Source organism: Saccostrea echinata, unplaced genomic scaffold (assembly GCF_033153115.1).
Source record: "Saccostrea echinata isolate AGI-Se365-2 ecotype Australia unplaced genomic scaffold, CSIRO_AGI_Sech_v1 ptg000009l, whole genome shotgun sequence".
Classification (NCBI taxonomy): domain Eukaryota; kingdom Metazoa; phylum Mollusca; class Bivalvia; order Ostreida; family Ostreidae; genus Saccostrea; species Saccostrea echinata.
This window is the reverse complement of record NW_026889758.1, coordinates 3,647,210-3,665,727: the sequence shown is the minus strand read 5'-3', so window position 1 is coordinate 3,665,727 and position 18,518 is coordinate 3,647,210. Positions and strand designations below refer to the sequence as shown.

Here is an 18,518-nt window from a genome sequence, read left to right as displayed (position 1 = left end):
ATAAATAAATCATTAGTCTTTCAAGTTTAGTGAGAGTTTTACCAGATATGTATCGGTTGGCTCTGGTGTACTTTAAGTCTGTCTTGAACTCGTGTCCATTGTATACAGTGTCTGATCCCCCTCCATCTATGATGATGCGGTGGTTCTTTCTGGTGGGATCTACTCCCACACAGTGTCTCTCCCAGTCTTGTCTGTCATTAGGAATGAGGTCCAGACATGGTGAGACCTCTAATACGTCACTAGTGATGTTTATCTGGTCTGTTACAAGAAAGAAAGGATAAAACATGCTGTACACCTTGTAAAACCTCTGACATACTAAGAACACAGGCTGAATATGACTATAGAATGTATAATTAAGAGGATTTATCAACTACATGTATTTGTACTTACATATTGTAGGATCAGGGGGTGTGAAATCAGTGATGATTGATTTTGATGACAAAATATTCTGAAATCCTAGTGCATTTTTTACTTTAACATTGAAGTAGAAAATCTTATTATGTGGCAGCCTTAAGTTGTTAAATTCAAATTGTCTGTTTGATCCAACTCCAAGTTTTTCATAATGTGTGTAAAGACCATCCTGAAGTAAAAATAAATCTTAATTACACTTAAACAAGAGGTCCAGGGGCCTAAACTGTCACCTGAGTAGAATACAACACCGTAAAGGATCCAAAGAAGTACAGGTATATAATAACACAAAATACACTGATAGATATTGATATGTTTCCCCAAAACAAAAGAAATAGGATGATCACAGATCAACAAAATAGTCTATTACTCAGCAACAACTCACACAATAGATCTTTTTACTTATCTGTGCTTGCCAGTGCTAATACACCCACATTTGTTATCAGGTTAAACAACACAGTACTGTAGTGCTTGAGCAAGAAAACAGTTTATACATTATACACCCAGCACAATCCCTCTCACTTTGGTCCCTCTTTGTCTTTGAATAACATTTTATGTAATAACATACAGTATTTTATTATCATTTTTATTTTTCTATTATTTACAAGTGAACCTGACCTTTGAAAGCTATAAAAGTACTAAGTCTTTTTCTATTTATACATTAAAATTCTTCAATAAGTCTTTTATTCAATTGACCAGACAATTACATTATTTATAGTAATTAATTATCATAGGTGAATAACAAAAGGGAATAACTTCTCTCAAAAAAGTGTATCAGTTTCCCTATTAGATCAAAAGAATCTTGCCTAGCACCAGAACCCTCAACCCAGTGGTCAAAATCTTTTACAAATCCAAAGGTTCTATATATACTCTCATAGATATATCAAAATTTTGCTCATCATGTCTTTGTACTCTCTCTCCTAGATGCACAGGAGCAGAGAAGAAGATTCTCAAAGACTTGATGCATTTCCACTATAAAATCAATAGAGCCCTATCCTATCTCTAAAACTCCTAACTCTGGGGCTATGAATTTCACAATTTAGGAAAAGGCACCCTTGCCCATTATTACTATGTAATTTGTATGTTTGCTATTACCAGGGACAGAGAAGATTGTCAAGGAATTATTTAATTTCAAAACATAATCATACAGCCCCATTCTAACACCAGAACCCCTGACCCAGGGACCATGCATTTCACAATTTTGGAAGAGTCACCATTGCTCATCATAAGCATGCACCAAGTTCGTTTGCTAAATACTGAAGAGCAGAGAGGAAGATAAAGAATTAATGCATTTTCATTATATAATCAATAGAGCCTCACCCTAACACCAGAACCCCTCACCCAGGGGTCATGAATTTATAATTTTGGAAGAGACACCCTTGCTCATCATGACCATGTACTTAGTTTTTCTGCTCATTATACAGGAGCAGAAAAGATGATTTTCAAATAATTTATGAATTTTTCACAATGCAATTAATAGAGCCCCACCCTAACACCAGAACCCCTGACACAGGCTAGGGGCAATGAATTTCACAACTTTGGAAGAGGCTACCATTGCTCATCATAATTCTGCATTTTGTTTGTCTGCTCATTATACAGGAGGAAAGAAGAAGCTTTTGAAAGAATTTAAGAAATTTTACTATAGAATCAATAGAGTCCCACTGTATTTCCAGAAACCCTGACTCCAGGGCCATGAATTTCAGAGTTTTGGTAGAGGGCTCAATGCTAATTACAATGCCAACAGTTTGACTGCTTAATATCCACGAGTAAAGAAGAATGTTTTTGAAGATTGCTTTAATTTTGATGATTTCAGGTGGGGAGGGGGCAAAAACCATAATTTCTTTTCCTCTTTATCCAATGATGCTATTACTAAAATTGGTTGAATCTGATTCAGTGGTTCTACAGAAAAAGCTGAAAATGTTAAAAAATTTACAACAAACACACAACACACCACAACTGCCAAAAACAGATAGCAACAGGTCACCTGAGTGTATCAAGTGACCTAAAAAACTTTCAAAAGTTAAATTTTAAACTGATAATTAAAAACAAATGAAACTAAATTTACAATTTCATGAAAAATATTTAGGTCTTCATTTCATTTTACCTTTGATAACTTGAAATCATGCCCTTCTATAGCCTCCAGTAACTCACAGTGACCACTTCCAAAGTCGTAATTGAAGCTGAGACACTTTGTTACATGCATGTGATTGCAGTATGCTGCACACTGTCCAGGAGTAGATATATCATCATACTGTTTATATAAAATCCCTCTGCCAGTCAGTCGACCAGATTTACCAGTCGAGAAAACATTCATGACTTTCTCATTCATTGGGTCATCCCCTGTAAAGTACCATTAAAATAGCAGTTTCATATTTAATTTATACAAGGCCAATATTTAGTAAATGCAAAACATCATCTAGGCAATCAAACTTCAGAACAGACATCACTTGGAGAAATGAGGCTCAAACACAAACATTTTATACTCTGAATTTTTAAAGTATCACGTTTGAAACTGATTTCACCACTAACAGACAATACAAGCTGTTCATATTTTTATGTGAATTTTTTCTTTTTTTTTCTTTTTAGAGAAAATAGAGAAATGTTGCACTATATACTATAATAATAGTAACCACATTACCAGTCCTTTTTAATTAGTCATAGAACATTTTTTATCTTTCCTCATTCTAAAACATAGGTAATCAGAGATTACAGAGCTCACCTCAACGAATGTTGTCTTTAAGTAAGGCAAAGTCCCACACTAAACTAATAATCTAGGACTGTGCATCCCAAGATGCAACATTTATGCAATTTTGGTCTGATAGGGCTTGCAGTTACTTGGGAATAGACTTATCTGAGAACTTAAAACTAGTCACACATCCAGAAAATGTAAGGCAAATCCAGCAAGTTTTGAGATTGTTTGTCCCTTGATGCATCATCCATGCAAATTTGGTTCAGATAGGCCTTATAGTTACTTGGAAATGAGATCTGCTCCAAAAACTTTAATCTGGTTACTCATCCAGAAAATGTAGGTCAGATCCAGCATCCGAAGCAAGTCCAGTAGTGTGAATCCTTAGATGTATCACCCATGCAAGTTTGGTCAATATAGGGTTTATAGTTACTTGGAAATGACATCTGCTCCAAAAACTTTAACCTGGTTACTCATCTGGAAAATATAGGTCAGATCCGGTATCCGAAGCAAGTCCAGTAGTGTACATCCTTAGATGTATCATCCATGCAAGTTTGGTCAATATAGGGCTTATAGTTACTTGGAAATGACATCTGCTCCAAAAACTTTAACCTGGTCACTCATCCAGAAAATATAGGTCAGATTCAGCATCCGAAGCAAGTCCAGTAGTGTGCATCCTTAGATGTATCATCCATGCAAGTTTGGTCAATATAGGGCTTTTAGTTACTTGGAAATGAGATCTGCTCCAAAAACTTTAACCTGATCACTCATCCGGAAAATATAGGTCAGATTCAGCATCCGAAGCAAGTCCAGTAGTGTGCATCCTTAGATGTATAATCCATGCAAGTTTGGTCAATATAGGGTTTATAGTTACTTGGAAATGAGATCTGCTCCAAAAACCTTAACCTAGTCACTCATCTGGAAAATGTAGGTCAGATCCGGCATCCGAAGCAAGTTCAGTAGTGTGCATCCTTAGATGTATCATCCATGCAAATTTGGTCAATATAGGGCTTATAGTTACTTGGAAATGAGATCTACTCAAAAAACCTTAACCTAGTCACTCATCCGGAAAATGTAGGTCAGATCCAGCATCCGATGCAAGTTCAGTAGTGTGCATCCTTAGATGTATCATCCATGCAAGTTTGGTCAATATAGGGCTTATCGTCACTTGGAAATGAGACCTGCTCCAAAAACTTTAACCTGCTCCAAAAACTTTAACCTGCTCCAAAAACATTAACCTGGTCATTCTTTAGCTGAAATTGCAGCATCTGAAACCTTGACTGGTACAACGAAACACACTAGAAGCATCCTCCATGCATCTCTGACTAATATAGGCCATAGAAGTACTTGAAAAGAAAACTGCTCCAAAAACCTTAACCTGGGACGCTGACACCGAGGGTATTACATAAGCTCCCCCAACTTCGTTGAGGTGATCTAAAAATTAAAAATCTATCTCAGTGCCCCAGCCCCTATTAGGATGAAATGGAGAATTTAGTTAGGCATCAAAATACTACCTGCTTTTAAGTGCTTTTACTCCAAATTGGAATACTATATGACAATCAAATAAAAAGTAACAGCAAGAGAAAAATCAGACAGATGGACAGATAAAAACCAAATTTTATAAAACACCCACAAATTCTTGAAGGGCCCTTAAATTTCTTTTATATAAATACTAACCGACATCATAGTTGACAGTATTTGCTGCAATACTGGTTTTATTCCATCTGACAATCTGCTCTCCCCAGATATCTCTGCCATACCCCACAGCCACTAAAACCTCAGTAATGGGGGAGTCCTCATACACAGTTACCAGTCCCTTCATCACCCGTGAGTTACTAGTTGATCTAAAAGCTTCTGACATTCTCCCTCCAGGAATGGTCATGTCAAAAGTCTCTAACTTACAGGTGGCAGGTACACTCACACCGGCTTCATTGGCCACATGTACAGTGAAATACAGAGGAACTCCAGAAGGGTTGAGAACCTGTTACAAATAAATTTATATTCTAGAATCAATCTAACAAGTGTCACTCCTATACTCTGTAACCGAAAAACAAGTACAGTCAAACCTGTTATCTCGAATTAGATGGGACTGAGAAAAAAGTTAGAAATATCTGATGTTTCAAGATATCGAGGTTCAAATGCATGAAGAAAAATTACTGGGAACTCTCTTCAACATATCCATGGTAAAAAGTTTTTTCAATTTTCTCTAATACCCACTTCTGTCAAAGCAGTAGAAAATCCTCCCAGTTCTTTTTTATGGATAACATCATTCCCCCCAGGGACAGTCCCTATGTCGAGTGTCAGGATCACATTACTACGGTCATCCTCTGCATCCAGCCTCAGTCTGAACTCCGGCTCAGTGTAGTCACGACCTGGAGACTGGACAACATCACATGCCCCACCTGATCCTGGAGGACTTCCTAGGGGCTATTGTTTGAATAAAGTTTTAATTTAAAATTTGATAATTATCAATTGATATGACAAAATTCATTCATTCTTTTGAAACATATATCAAACAGCCATATTTTTCACTTAAATTGAAATATGTCCCATTTTTCATCATACCGATAATTATCAAGTGCAAATTGTAAATCATTACAAGATACAGGTACATCTTCTCACACTGTCCCTACAGTTAAGTATCGTAAACATTGAAAACAGATTTATTCTGTCATAAAGAATTAACCATTTTCTCAACTCCTTCCATATGATAATTTTTTTAAAGATGTGCTGCATAAACTTGCTCTTTAATATGTGTTGAAACCCTTGCTCTTAAAACTCTAAATGACTGAGTGTTCTTACTGATTTGATCGTTGGTGGTGTTTTGTCTTCCTCTGGCTTGTGGGTATCAATTAGTTTTTTCTTTATGGTTGGGGTTTCATAATGCCACAGCTTCTTTTGGAACAGAACTTTCTTAATTGTTGTAAACAAAAGGTTCACCTCTAAGGTAACTTGTGCATACAGTGCCAGCTTAATTGGAGTAAGTCTCAGGTACATTTGAAGACTGAATTGTAATAATGAAGGTTTTTCAATGAAAAGTGCTTTCAAAGTTTTTGTAGATTTCCATTCTCTCATGTTTGTTTTAATTTTGAAACATAAGCACAAAATATAAAGTTTTCAGAAAACAAATCTTACTTGACATCCAGAGGAAATTTGTTGAATGTAATCTCAGCAGTTGTTGGGAATCCTGTGTCCATGATTTGACCCACAAGTTTGAGTTTACCATAGAGGAGGAAACCAATACCCATCTCCCCATAAGCACTCACTCCTCCATAAGGCTCTACTTTGACGTACCCCTTCATTTCCATGATCTTGGCACCAACAGTAAATCTCACACCATAGTAGGCATCAGATCCAAATCCTATCAATAAAATTTACATAATATGTTGGGGTCTAGCTGTGGCTTGTATATTTTATTTTAATCTTCATTGCTGAAATATTGATGTTGAGCAAGTCTACAGTGTACCAAATATGCAAAACTTTAATTTGACTTAAATACAAAGGATGAATCAGAGGTTTAAACCCCCAATTTCAGATATAAGCAAGATTTGAGCTTATTTAAAAAAAAAAAATATTTGTCATAGTCATGTATATTTACATGTCTACATGACCATTGAAAATAAAGAAAGGAATTTTTGTATTATACAGGTAACTCTCGATACCTCGAAGTCCCCGGGACCGAGGAAAAACTTCGAGAGAACAAGAGTTCGAGTTTTCAAGAGTCCGGAATTTTCCGAGTTTGTTGACAGGTTTTAAAATTAGTCTTACCGGATGTAATGATTTTCATGCAGTGCTAACCTTTTACACGTGGTTTATATAAAACAACGATATTTTTTCGTAATTTAGGTGAATATTTCATTAAACTGAGTAAAGCAAAAAATGTAAATCATCATTTCATGTATATTTATTTAATCTTTGTAATATGGACATCATACTACGTATTCGTTACATGAAAACGACATTTTACCGCGTCGCCATACATACATGTAGCATTGACTATAAATTCCATATTAACATGATCATTGAACGGAGTTCTGTAAGTATTTGTCCAACAATAGTCATCATATTGACATTGAGGCTGTTAATGCTTTTTCATATTTCGTTTAACTTTGACACTGACTCGAAATAAAAATTAAATTAGTGTTTCGTCTTGTAATCAATTACTACTTTTCACTGACATTCCGTCTCTGAATCATCGTAAGACAGTCGATGATAATTATTTTAATAGCATATAGGCAAAAATGATTAATTATAAATCAATTATCACCTTGCAGCATAAGTGTCACCTGAATAAACATCCCGTTCCTCGAGACCCGCGTCTTCTGCCTGGGGCCATTTAAATGTCCAGGTAAAGGTGCTAATTATATAACCTTGTATACACGTAGCCACTTCGAGCTATCGAGGGTAAAATCTAATAGAATATGCATAGCGGGACTGCATTTTGACTTCGAGGGATCAAGGGTTTCGAGAGATCAAGAGTTCGAGAAATCAACAGTAAATTTGCTTAGTTATATAGGGGGAAAATTCGGGACCGGAGACTCACTTCGAGCGATCAAGAATTTCGAGAGATCGAAGTTCGAGCCATCAAGAGTTACCTGTACATTAAAAATTCTTAATAATTATATAATTCTTTTATTCAATTCAGCTATCAATTATATTACTTACAATCATTAATTATCATAGGTGAACAGCAAAGGGGAATAACTTCTCTCAGTAGAGTATAAATTTCCCTACAGGATTAATAAAGCCCTGCCCAGCACAAGAACACTTGGCCCAGTCGTCCAATGCAGTAAATGCAGTTTGATTTCAAAGAAATAAAGCATTTTCACTATATAATAAATAGGGCCAACTCCTCAGCCAGAACCTTCAACCCAGGGGCCAAGAACTTCATAATTTTGAAAGAGGCATCCTTGCTTATCATAACCATGCAATTAATTTGTCTACAAAATACCATGGGGCAGAGAAGAAGATTTTAAGAATTTATGCATTTTTACTATACGATCAATAGAACCCCGACCTAACACCAGAACCCCTGATCCTGAGGCCATGAATTTCACAATTTTGGAATAGGTATCCTTGTTCATCATAATCATGCACTTAGTCAGATTGCTTCATAAATACCAAGGAGAAGAGAGGAAGACTTTCAAAGAAGAAATGCATTATCACTATATGATCAAAAGAGCCCTGCCCTTACACCAGAACCCCCTGATTCCAGGGACCATGAATTTCACAATGTTGGAAGAGGCACCCTCGTACATCATAATCATGCACTTAGTTTGTTTGCTGAATACTCAAGTGCAGAGAAAATAATATTTAAAGAATTTATGCATTTTTACTATTTGATCAATAGGACTAGAGCAGGGAGTAAGATTTTCGAAGAAATAATAAATTTTCACTATATGATTAATAGAGCCCCACACTAACACCAAAACCCTTGACCAGGGACCATGAATTTCACAATTTTGGAAGTGGCACTGTTGCTCATAATACCCATGCACTTAGTTCACATTGCATGGGGAAAAGAAGAACCTTTTTAAGAATGTATGCATTTTCACTATATGATCAATAGAGCCCCACCTTACCCCAAGAACACTTGACCCTGAGGCCATGAATTTCATAATTTTGGTATAGGGCTTATTATAATCATGCCAACAGTTGAACTGCTTGATGTCCAGGAGTAAAGAGGAAGATTTTTAAAGATTGCATTAATTTTGATGGTTTTAATCCCACCCCTTAGACTCCAGGCCCCAGGATCATGAAACAGACTTAGACTAAAGTCAAATTTTCAATCGGTTATAAAATGTTTATTTATTATTGAATTGATTTCTAAATTTGCAGAAAACAACACTTTTGTGAAGCAATATTGAAAAATATTTTAATTTTGGTCTGCTTGACTTCTACTATATTTTAGTATAAAATAAAGATTTTGACTTAAGCTTAAGATGTTCTTAAGATGATCCTGGGGCCAGGAGACTGGGACAATGAAATTGACAAAATTTGTTTCCATCCACTCATAGATGCCATATGCCAAAATTGGTTGAAATTAGTTCAGTGGTTCTAGAAGGAAACTGAAAATGTTCAAACATTAAAGCATGACTGAGTTTTCTGCTTACCAAAGGTCATGGGTACCAATCCACCAATGAGGAAAAACTTATCAATATGAAAGAAATTAATAGTTGTTCTAGGTAGGCTGAAATCTCCCTCCAATTTAAAATCAAAGCTCTTGAAGATGTTGGCTCCATTTGTCAATACACTATCCAGAAATTCAGAATACTGAAAAAAAATGTACTGCATCAATTAAATGTTTCATTTTCATATACCATACAGACTAATAACTTTTTCATATTCACTACATTTACTCTCATAACTACTTCATTTTAATTCCTCGTGCTATTACAAAACGGAAGAGAGTTAGGTATTCCTTTAAATGTACAGCTAAACATACATGAAACATTTGGTGAGGTCAAATTGTTCCTGATTTCCAGAATTATATTTGGAGATGCATATAACATTTTTTTTTCATATTATGCACAATGAAAAGTATAAACTTAAGTCATTAAATTTGTAAGAACACTAACCAATGCCTTTGCTAAATCACCAATATTCTTCAGAAGTTCAGCCACTTTGACTGGGTCAATGTTTTTAAGATCAAGCAATGATTCCAGGTCTCCTATTGTCATACAAGCTAACTTTTTTCCAAGAAGTCTAGTTCCTTCCTTTGAAAGACCATTGCCAACAACAAAAGCTTGCTTAGCACGACCTGCAATGTCAGCCACTGCACTGCCCAGCATGTCTCCAATGGCATCACCTGTAATAATAATAAATTAATTTTGGTGAATTAAACTTATACATGAGTTATATGAGTTATCTTCATAAAAGAAATGAAATATGCTTTATAAGGTAAACTAAATAATGAAAAATACCCTAAATATGCCATAAAACAGAGGTTTTTCATACCTCCTTGTACTGCCACTGTAGTAGAGACTTCCCCTGCAGTCTGTATAGTGAATGGATTGTTGGCTCCTAAAGCCTTTATAGCTGACTTCATACCTGTTTTGACATCATTGTTATCAAGGAATGCAACAGCCAGGTTCTTCAGTTTCAATTCTTGCTGGAAAAAATATGCTTTTCATGAATTGTGAGGTTTTCATGCTTGTATATCACAGATAGGAAACTAAAACTTTATTTTATTGTTAAATGTGAAGAATTATTTATTTTTCCCTCCATTTTTAAATGTTGACTCTGTGACGGACAGGCAGATAATACAGTCATATAATTCATACAGTCAATCACATATCACAGTAATTTCATTTGAAAGGTACATGCATTGGGGTGTAATTGTAGATTTGAAGACTGGCATGAAAATTTGACAAAGATTCTTTACATCTAGAGCAAAACCCTTACACAGGGACATGAATTTGTTTTAACTCTTATAAGAAGAATATTATCATTGAAAATAACAGTTTGTCTGCCCAATGCCAAGAAAATAAGGCAAAGTATTATTAAAGAAACTATAAATTTCAATATTTAAAAAACTCATTTCTACTCTGAAGCCCAATTCTAGACACTGGGATCCATGAATTTCGAAATATTGGACAGTAGTTCATGCTCAGTAAAATCATTTTCATAGTTTGTCTGATAAAATAAGCCAATTCTGGGTTCTGAATCCTAAAACCATTAAGAATTTTCTCATAGTGAAGGGATTGTTAGTCACTATTAGATGTGAACAGGTTGATGAAAATATCTTAAATAGCTTCTTTTTAAAAAACAGCTTAGCTTAATGTAAATGGAACAGTTGGAAGAACAGGAAGAAGGAATGGCCAAAGATAATACAAAAAACACCATTTGCCCATTCTTACATACACTGTACATGCATTTTGTATGTGAGTAAATGCTCTCTGATAATACTCTTTAGGTGTTACTAAAAGAGAATCTTTACAACAGTTCAAATAGTTGTCAAATTTACTCACATTATGGCTCTGGACCATCTTTGTAAATCTCTCAATCTGTTCATTGGAGGCTTTAGTTTCTATCAGTGTCCTCAACCCTTCTGTGAATTTTGCCGGGTCAAGTCTACAATTACCACAGTGGAATAAAACAAGAGCCCATGGGCCACATCACTCACTTGAGCATTGGCTAGGAAAAAAGCAGACGTCAGTTCAGTATTGAAAAGTTTATGGGGGGGATTCTTAAGATTTTTTTTCCCTGTGTATTTAAATGTAAAATTCTGATCGCTCATTTGGGCCACACCATACCCACCTTAAATTAGTCTACACTACCCGAAGATGCTTCTATAATAATATGACTAATCATGAACTTGCTGTTCTTGAGCAGATCGAAGAATTCTTACGTAAAACTTTGACCCACTGTTTTGCCCCACAACCCCACAATTTGACTGAACTTGATTCTACAATAACTAAGATTGCTTCTGTATAAATATGTTTAATAATGGCTTCCTTGTTCTTAAAAATAAGATTTTTAAAGATATTTCCTTTATATTCCCAAACTTTGAAGCACTTTTGTGGCCCCGCCCTACCCCTGGGGACCATGATTTGAACAAACTTGAATCTACACTACCTGAAGATACTTCTGTATAAATAACTAATAATGGCTTAGCTGTTCTTGAGTAGAAGATTTTTAAAGACATTTCCTATATATTCCTATGGTAAACTTTGACCCCCTATTGTGTCTGCACCCTACCCCTAGGGGTCATGTTCTGATCAAACTTGAATCTACACTACCTGAGGATACTTTTATAATAATATTACTAATCATGGTTTTCCTGTTCTTGAGAATAAGATTTTTAGAGACATTTCCCTACTCCCGGGGGTTATGATATGAACAAACTTGAATCTAGAGTATGTAATGTTGCTTTCACACAAGTTTCATCTTTTCTTGTCCACTGGTTCTTGAGAAGGAGATTTTTAAAGATGCCACCAAGTTTTTACAAATTCTTAAATACTTCCCTTTGAAAGAGTATGTGGCTCTTCCTGTGAACAAACTTATTATATATCTCCTTCACCCAAGTATGCTTTGTGGCATGTTTTGTTGAAACTGGCCCAGTGGTACTTAAGAAGAGGTCAAAAATGTGAAAAGTTTACAGACAACAGAACAAAGAGAACAAAATAGAACAACCAAACACTCAGAATAGCTTACTCGAGCCTTCAGCGCAGGTGAGCTTAAAAAATTTGTACATTCTAACAAACATTTGCAAATACACCTAAAAAGCTTGAACATTAAACATGTATCTAAAACTAACTTATTAATGTCTATCATTCTCTTCTTCCTCCTTCTTCTTGAGGAACTGGTTGGGCAAGTGGAAGGTTTGTATATTCTGGAGTTGGTATCCAATAAGTTGTAAATCTCTATCCCTTGTTGATTAGTAATTACTCCACCAACCATTAATTTGGCAGTTATAGTGTAACTTTGAACATTATTTTTTGTGGTGTAATTTAACTGAAAACTTGGTGGATTTCCAATACTCTCTATATACTCAACACCTATAAATCAATAAAAATTTCAAGCTTAAAAATAATGACATATAACCTGGAGAGAGAGAGAGAAATTGATGTTAGTAAATTTTACAAGTATAATAGGTTTAAACTGTTCCACTTTATGATAAAATGAGTTGACATTTGAATTAATGTTCTCACCATCACTCAGTGCTGTTAGTGATTTGATAATTTTCTTTGATTCTAAGTGGAACTCCAGATTTGTACAATCCATTTTCAGCATGAAGTAAACACTTCTATTTCCCAGGTAAAAGGCATTGTCAAAACAGCACTCTATTCCATTACATTCTGGGAGGTATTTACAGTGACTTTGGCCATCGGATGCTACATTCTCAACTGTTCTTGGTCCACATGCTTTATAATTACAATGAATCTTGTTCACAGGTTGTTAGTTGCATTAACTTTCCTTAACATTTTTACTTAATATTTTCAATATTTTTTCCCTTTATTGGGTGTTGCCATACCACATTTTAGCAAAGTGCCATTAACGATCAATTTTGATTCATTATAAATATAATTTGCTATATACATGTATCAGATCCATTGAGTTCATAATATATTTTAAAATTTTGCTATAAGGGTGAATTCATTATATTAAAGCATGTTTGTGTTTTTCTACACATACTCTGAATATTAAAATACACATTTTGAAATTAATTCATATGATTTATCTCCTTGTTATTTTGTTCCTTGTTTCAAAACTTTGGATTTTGTCATACCTGCTGGGTCAAAAGCTGTCGCTGTACATTGTGTTTCTCTCCAGAAATCATAACTTACACCTATAAAAATATATATTTAGAAATAAAGGTAAAAAGTTCCTAGAATATAAATAAACTGAAAAAGAGGATTCTTAGGGGGGAAAGAAAAACACATATACCTTGGAATGGCATTTCTCCATCAGTTCTATTACATGTTTGATAGTGGAGGGGTAGGTCTGTGAAAGTCAGATTTGTATCACAGAGACCCTTTTCAAAACAAAGTCTCACTTCTCCATCCACTTTAAACTTCTTCATAGGTCCAACAGGAGTCACATGGTAACTATAATTGTAGAGATATTGTCATTTACATAGTGTCTAAAAGTCTATAAATGTACACTTGTAATTAATACCGTTAAACATACACTTGTAATATTTTTAAATTGATCAATATGGATCCATAACTTACCTCCACCTGACAACACCATGAATGCCAATTTCTTCCCTTTTACCTGTAAACAGAATTTTGAAAATTGTAATACTTATCTAACAGTTAAACATTCAATTATCCCCCTCCCCCATTTTCTAACTTAAGTTTATATAGTGAGTACAATGAAGAAGCATCCTACCCCAGTCTCGGTTGAAAATGCTGTATGGTACTTTAAGATTATCAATGACTCCTTCCATGTCATAGGTACATGTATCTATGATGAGCTCCATCTGTACATGTCTCTGTACAGGCTGTATGTACACACAACACATAACCCTATCACAGGAGGACGGCACATGACAGCGTACTGTGTCTGTGATGTTGGTTAAAGTGTCATTGGGAAACATCATGCACTCTAAAATTGTAATCAAAAGTAATTAACAATGAATATAATGTACCTCCTCATAAACAAGTTTTACTTATCTACAATGTCTATGTCACAAAAAAACAGACATTATCAAGATTATTATGGCCATTTTAAGTCATATACAGTAATGAAATACTCGAGAACACATGAAAACAATTATAATAGAATTGATACTGAGATATTGTATAAATCAGAATTACTGAGAAAGATAATATACCACTGTTCCATCCATTTATTTCAACTGATCCATAAATACCATCTGACAATGTACATTTTTCTGGAGCTGACAAGAAATGGTCTAGTCCAAGTTCCAGCAACAATTCACTAGCTTGTGAAGATTTGATGTTTTCTACTCGATCGATGGAATGGGATGCCATCCACTGCGTTAAAGAAAAATCTGCAGGGACAAAAAGTAGTGAAATGTTTTTATATACTAGTAAAGTATACTTCAGTTAATTAAAGTTAAAATAAACAAGAGGCCCATGGGCCAGAACACTCACCTGAGTAACTTTAGCTCTTCTGTTCTTCATCAAATTTTCCCACTTGTAACACTTACTATGGCCCCATCCTACCCCTGGGGGTCATAATTTGAATAATTTAGAATCTGCACTATCTCAGGAATCTTCCATATAAATTTCAGCTTTTCTGGCCCAGTGGTTCTTGAGAAAAAAAATTTTAAAGATTTTTCCTCTCTATTTCAATGTAAAACTTTGATTCCCTATTGTGGCCCCACCCTACTCTGGAGGGCTATGATTTGAACAATTTAAAATCTACACTACCTCAGGAAGCTTCCACATAAGTGTAAGCTTTTTTGGCCCAGTGGTTCTTGAGAAGAAGATTTTTAAAGATTTTTCCTATATGTTTCAATGTAAAAATCTGACTCCCTATTCTGGGCCCACCCTAGCCATGGGGGCCATGATTTGAACAATTTAGAATCTACACTACCCCAGAAATCTTTCAAGTGAGTTTCAGCTTTTCTGGCCCAGTTGATTTTGAGAAGATTTTTCAATGACCCCATCCTATTCCTATCCTTTCTTAATTATCCCCCGTTGGAATGGGGCCTGGTGCTTCATTTTAATTATTTAAACCCCCTTTCATCCAAGGATGCTTTGTACCAACATTAGTTAAAATTAGCCCTGTGGTTCTCGAGAAGAAGTTGAAAATGTGAAAAGTTTACACACAGACAGACGACGGACAACAGGTGATCAGAAAAGCTCACTTGAGCTTTCAGCTCAGGTGAGCTAATAAAAAGTTACTAGGTATTATTACAGTGAGATCTTGAAAGATAAAATAAATATCTTTCTATAGAAGTATTGCATAAAATACTTGCTTGAGTTCAAATAATCCTTCTCATAGTTGCAGTTTTTCATTTCAAATGTTGTTTGATTGAAAATTGTGAAACTTTGGTCACACATCATTGGTTCGTAACAAGCTGACACTTTCAAGTCAAAGAGGTACTGCCTCTTCTGTGAATCACGAGTGATTTTGTACCTAACAAATTGTAACAAAATATCTTTGTTAAAATGATAAGATCTTATGACTAATAATTAAATAATAAACAGCAACTATAAAAATATTCCTATATTCATACAAATATTAAAGAAGCATGTGCATTATGATTTGATATTTATTCTACTACTTAACACTGTTTCGTTGGAATGGGTCTTACTTGATAGTTCCAAGCTAAATCTTAAGATAAAAGAGCAGATAATATAAATACCAGACTTAACACTAACAGATTCTTGTCCCTTGGGACTTTGATAAATACTTCCTGTAGTTTTAACTTTTGTGGCAATACGTGTTCTGTGATATTAGATATCATCTCAAGAGTACATTAGGTACAGGTAATAATACATCTCCCTGTGATAACTGCTTTCTTAAACTTCCATGATTATTTCTCACAATAAAATGTTCCGAAAATATAAGTGCAACCCCCCCCCCCCCCCCCCCAAAAAAAGAAAGGGACTGAACAAAGAGATCATGCACTCTCTGGCTGGCAAAATAAAAACTGCTGACTTAGGAATTAGTTATGTACTTACGTGACTTCAAAAACTCCTTTCAGAGAAAATCGTTCTTCGTTATCTAAGAATGAAAGAATTACTTAATGAGCACATAAACTACTTAAATATTGGAAATATTCCTGCCATCAAAATTTCTCATCCATGATGATTGCATGTACTCAATTGTTAAAAGATAAAGTGAAATAATATTCTCCTGCTTAAAAGAAGGATCAATGATTGGCAGAGAACAATTTTTAAGTTTAGCTTGAAGGGCAACAAAGGGCATCTGAAAAACACATAACTTGGAACCTCTTTCGCATCTCATCTTTGTCTGCAAGACTGGGGGAAGGGTTTTGCTCTACTTAGATGCTTAGGTTCATGGAGTCCACTGATATGTAAGTTGTCGTTCAGTGGCCCCATCCTGATCTTAGTGACCAATATTTGAACAAATTTAAATCTTTGCAATGCATGAATACTGAAAAGGCTTTTTTTACATTAATATGTATTTTTAACCTATGTGGTTCTAAAGAGGAAGGTTTAAAAAGTATCCTTTTTTGGAACACGATTTAATTTCCCTTCTGCAAGGATGATCTCAGGAAAGTTTTGTTTATATTTACCATGTGGTTTTGTTTGTATTTGGGGATCTAAAAATCAAAAGTTAAGGGAAAAAATAGTCACCATATATAAAATTGTGCAGATATCTGGTCATTGGCATTCTTTCTATGGTCATTTTCAAGAAATTGGAGCATTCATCAAATTCCACTGTCACTTCCACAGGTCTGTTGTTCAGTTTTGTTATTTCCATGCAGCATGACACAGCACTGCATGATAGAGGGTTGTAACATGATATTCCATCAGGCAAGGGAGGTAAGTGTGGACTACTAGTACATGCTATAATAGAAGAGAAATATGTACCATGATTTCTGTATAATTATTTAACTTGAACCAGAAGATTACTCAAACTTTTATAAAAATTTACATGCTAACTTGAATCAATCTCATTAAAAGCTTTCTCTGTTCACGGTAGAGGTTATATTTAAATCACCTGTTATCCATCCATTTATAGGCATGGTTCCATTATAAAAAGAATCAGATCTGTTACAAGGTACATCATATAACATGTTTGCTATTCCTCGATCCTCTAATAGTAGATGTTCCAAATATGGCTCCAATGGACTCGAAGATGATGCATTTATTCCCTTAGTTTCAAGCCAGTTCTTCAGTGAAAATCCTTAGAAGAGAAAAGTTCAATTACTTCAGTTTCTGAGGTACGTATTACATCAAACTGTATGATAATTCATCTGTAATTAATAATTTTACCAAATGATTTCCAACATAATCAATTCACTAGCATTTCAGCATTGAATGACAATATTTTTGCATTCCTGTGCCGTATAAATCACATAAATGTTGATAATAATGTGTACTGTACACTGTCAGGTATTTTATGAAAATTGGTATGTATATACATCTCACAATCCATGATTCATTGCAGTGCCAGTAAAATAATTCAAAGCTCATATTTTCCTTCTAAAGGGGTTTTACAAATTTCTTTCACTGATATTTGAGTTATTTTCTATACTGTAGCATTTATTATAAAGTGGCATGTAAAAAGTACATCCAGTATAACAAGTCTAATATTTAAGTTTTCTCATTCAGAGGCATGATTAAACAAGAATTATTGACATCCACAATCATGCTAGTGGAATCCCTCATCTAGTAATAATAAATGAAAAAATGAAAGGTAACCACATACATGTAGTACAAGTGACTCAGAGCTGTTTTACTGGAATTCATATTAAAGTAACAAGAGACAAAGACCAACAATGCTCACCTGTGCCACTTTTCTCATTCTGAACAAATGATTTTATTGATAAATGGAAAGTATATATGTATGGTGCTCATTAACTTAAAGTCTGTAATTTAAGCAATTTCAAATTACATCATATTGAGACTTGATGTCAGGGTTACAAAATATGAACTTCTTGTTCTTGTAGAATTCTTAATATTTCTGTGTGTGTCTATGACTTCCTGTTGTGCCAAATCTTGGAGTCAGAGGCCATGGTTAAACAAACTTGGATCTACACCACTTTAGGAAGAATATAAATTTGACAACTGTAACTGCTTTTCTTCAGAATTTTTAAAATTTCCAAAATTTCACCTTTATAATTATATGAAACTTTAACTCCATGAAGTAGCTTTATGCCAGCTTAGTGTGGGGTTTATAACCTTCGCCCATTAATACAGTCAACTTTCATTTCTTCTTTTTCTTTTCTGTCTAGTGTCTCTTGAGAATTGTTTTTTAAATCACTCCATTTCTTTATCATTTTAGAAAGTAAGTAATACTTCAACTATGCTAA

General features: G+C 34.7%; 1 protein-coding gene across 1 annotated transcript in view; it reads right to left on the bottom strand.

Moving 5' to 3' along the window:
* Positions 1 to 18,518, bottom strand: part of LOC133181623 (uncharacterized) — a 136,382-nt gene that overhangs the window by 30,171 nt on the left and 87,693 nt on the right. The window contains exons 136-157 of the mRNA XM_061316171.1: positions 17,204 to 17,389; positions 16,837 to 17,049; positions 16,198 to 16,240; positions 15,489 to 15,649; positions 14,376 to 14,555; positions 13,931 to 14,146; positions 13,771 to 13,813; positions 13,484 to 13,644; positions 13,348 to 13,385; positions 12,748 to 12,979; positions 12,354 to 12,594; positions 11,065 to 11,167; positions 10,052 to 10,205; positions 9,673 to 9,902; positions 9,208 to 9,367; positions 6,230 to 6,455; positions 5,897 to 6,098; positions 5,312 to 5,521; positions 4,772 to 5,075; positions 2,513 to 2,748; positions 391 to 580; positions 43 to 258 (exon numbers count right to left, since the gene is read on the bottom strand). Of these exons, the coding sequence (XP_061172155.1) occupies positions 43 to 258; positions 391 to 580; positions 2,513 to 2,748; positions 4,772 to 5,075; positions 5,312 to 5,521; positions 5,897 to 6,098; positions 6,230 to 6,455; positions 9,208 to 9,367; positions 9,673 to 9,902; positions 10,052 to 10,205; positions 11,065 to 11,167; positions 12,354 to 12,594; positions 12,748 to 12,979; positions 13,348 to 13,385; positions 13,484 to 13,644; positions 13,771 to 13,813; positions 13,931 to 14,146; positions 14,376 to 14,555; positions 15,489 to 15,649; positions 16,198 to 16,240; positions 16,837 to 17,049; positions 17,204 to 17,389 (3,945 nt within the window). The remainder of the gene's footprint in view (positions 1 to 42; positions 259 to 390; positions 581 to 2,512; positions 2,749 to 4,771; positions 5,076 to 5,311; positions 5,522 to 5,896; positions 6,099 to 6,229; positions 6,456 to 9,207; positions 9,368 to 9,672; positions 9,903 to 10,051; positions 10,206 to 11,064; positions 11,168 to 12,353; positions 12,595 to 12,747; positions 12,980 to 13,347; positions 13,386 to 13,483; positions 13,645 to 13,770; positions 13,814 to 13,930; positions 14,147 to 14,375; positions 14,556 to 15,488; positions 15,650 to 16,197; positions 16,241 to 16,836; positions 17,050 to 17,203; positions 17,390 to 18,518) is intronic.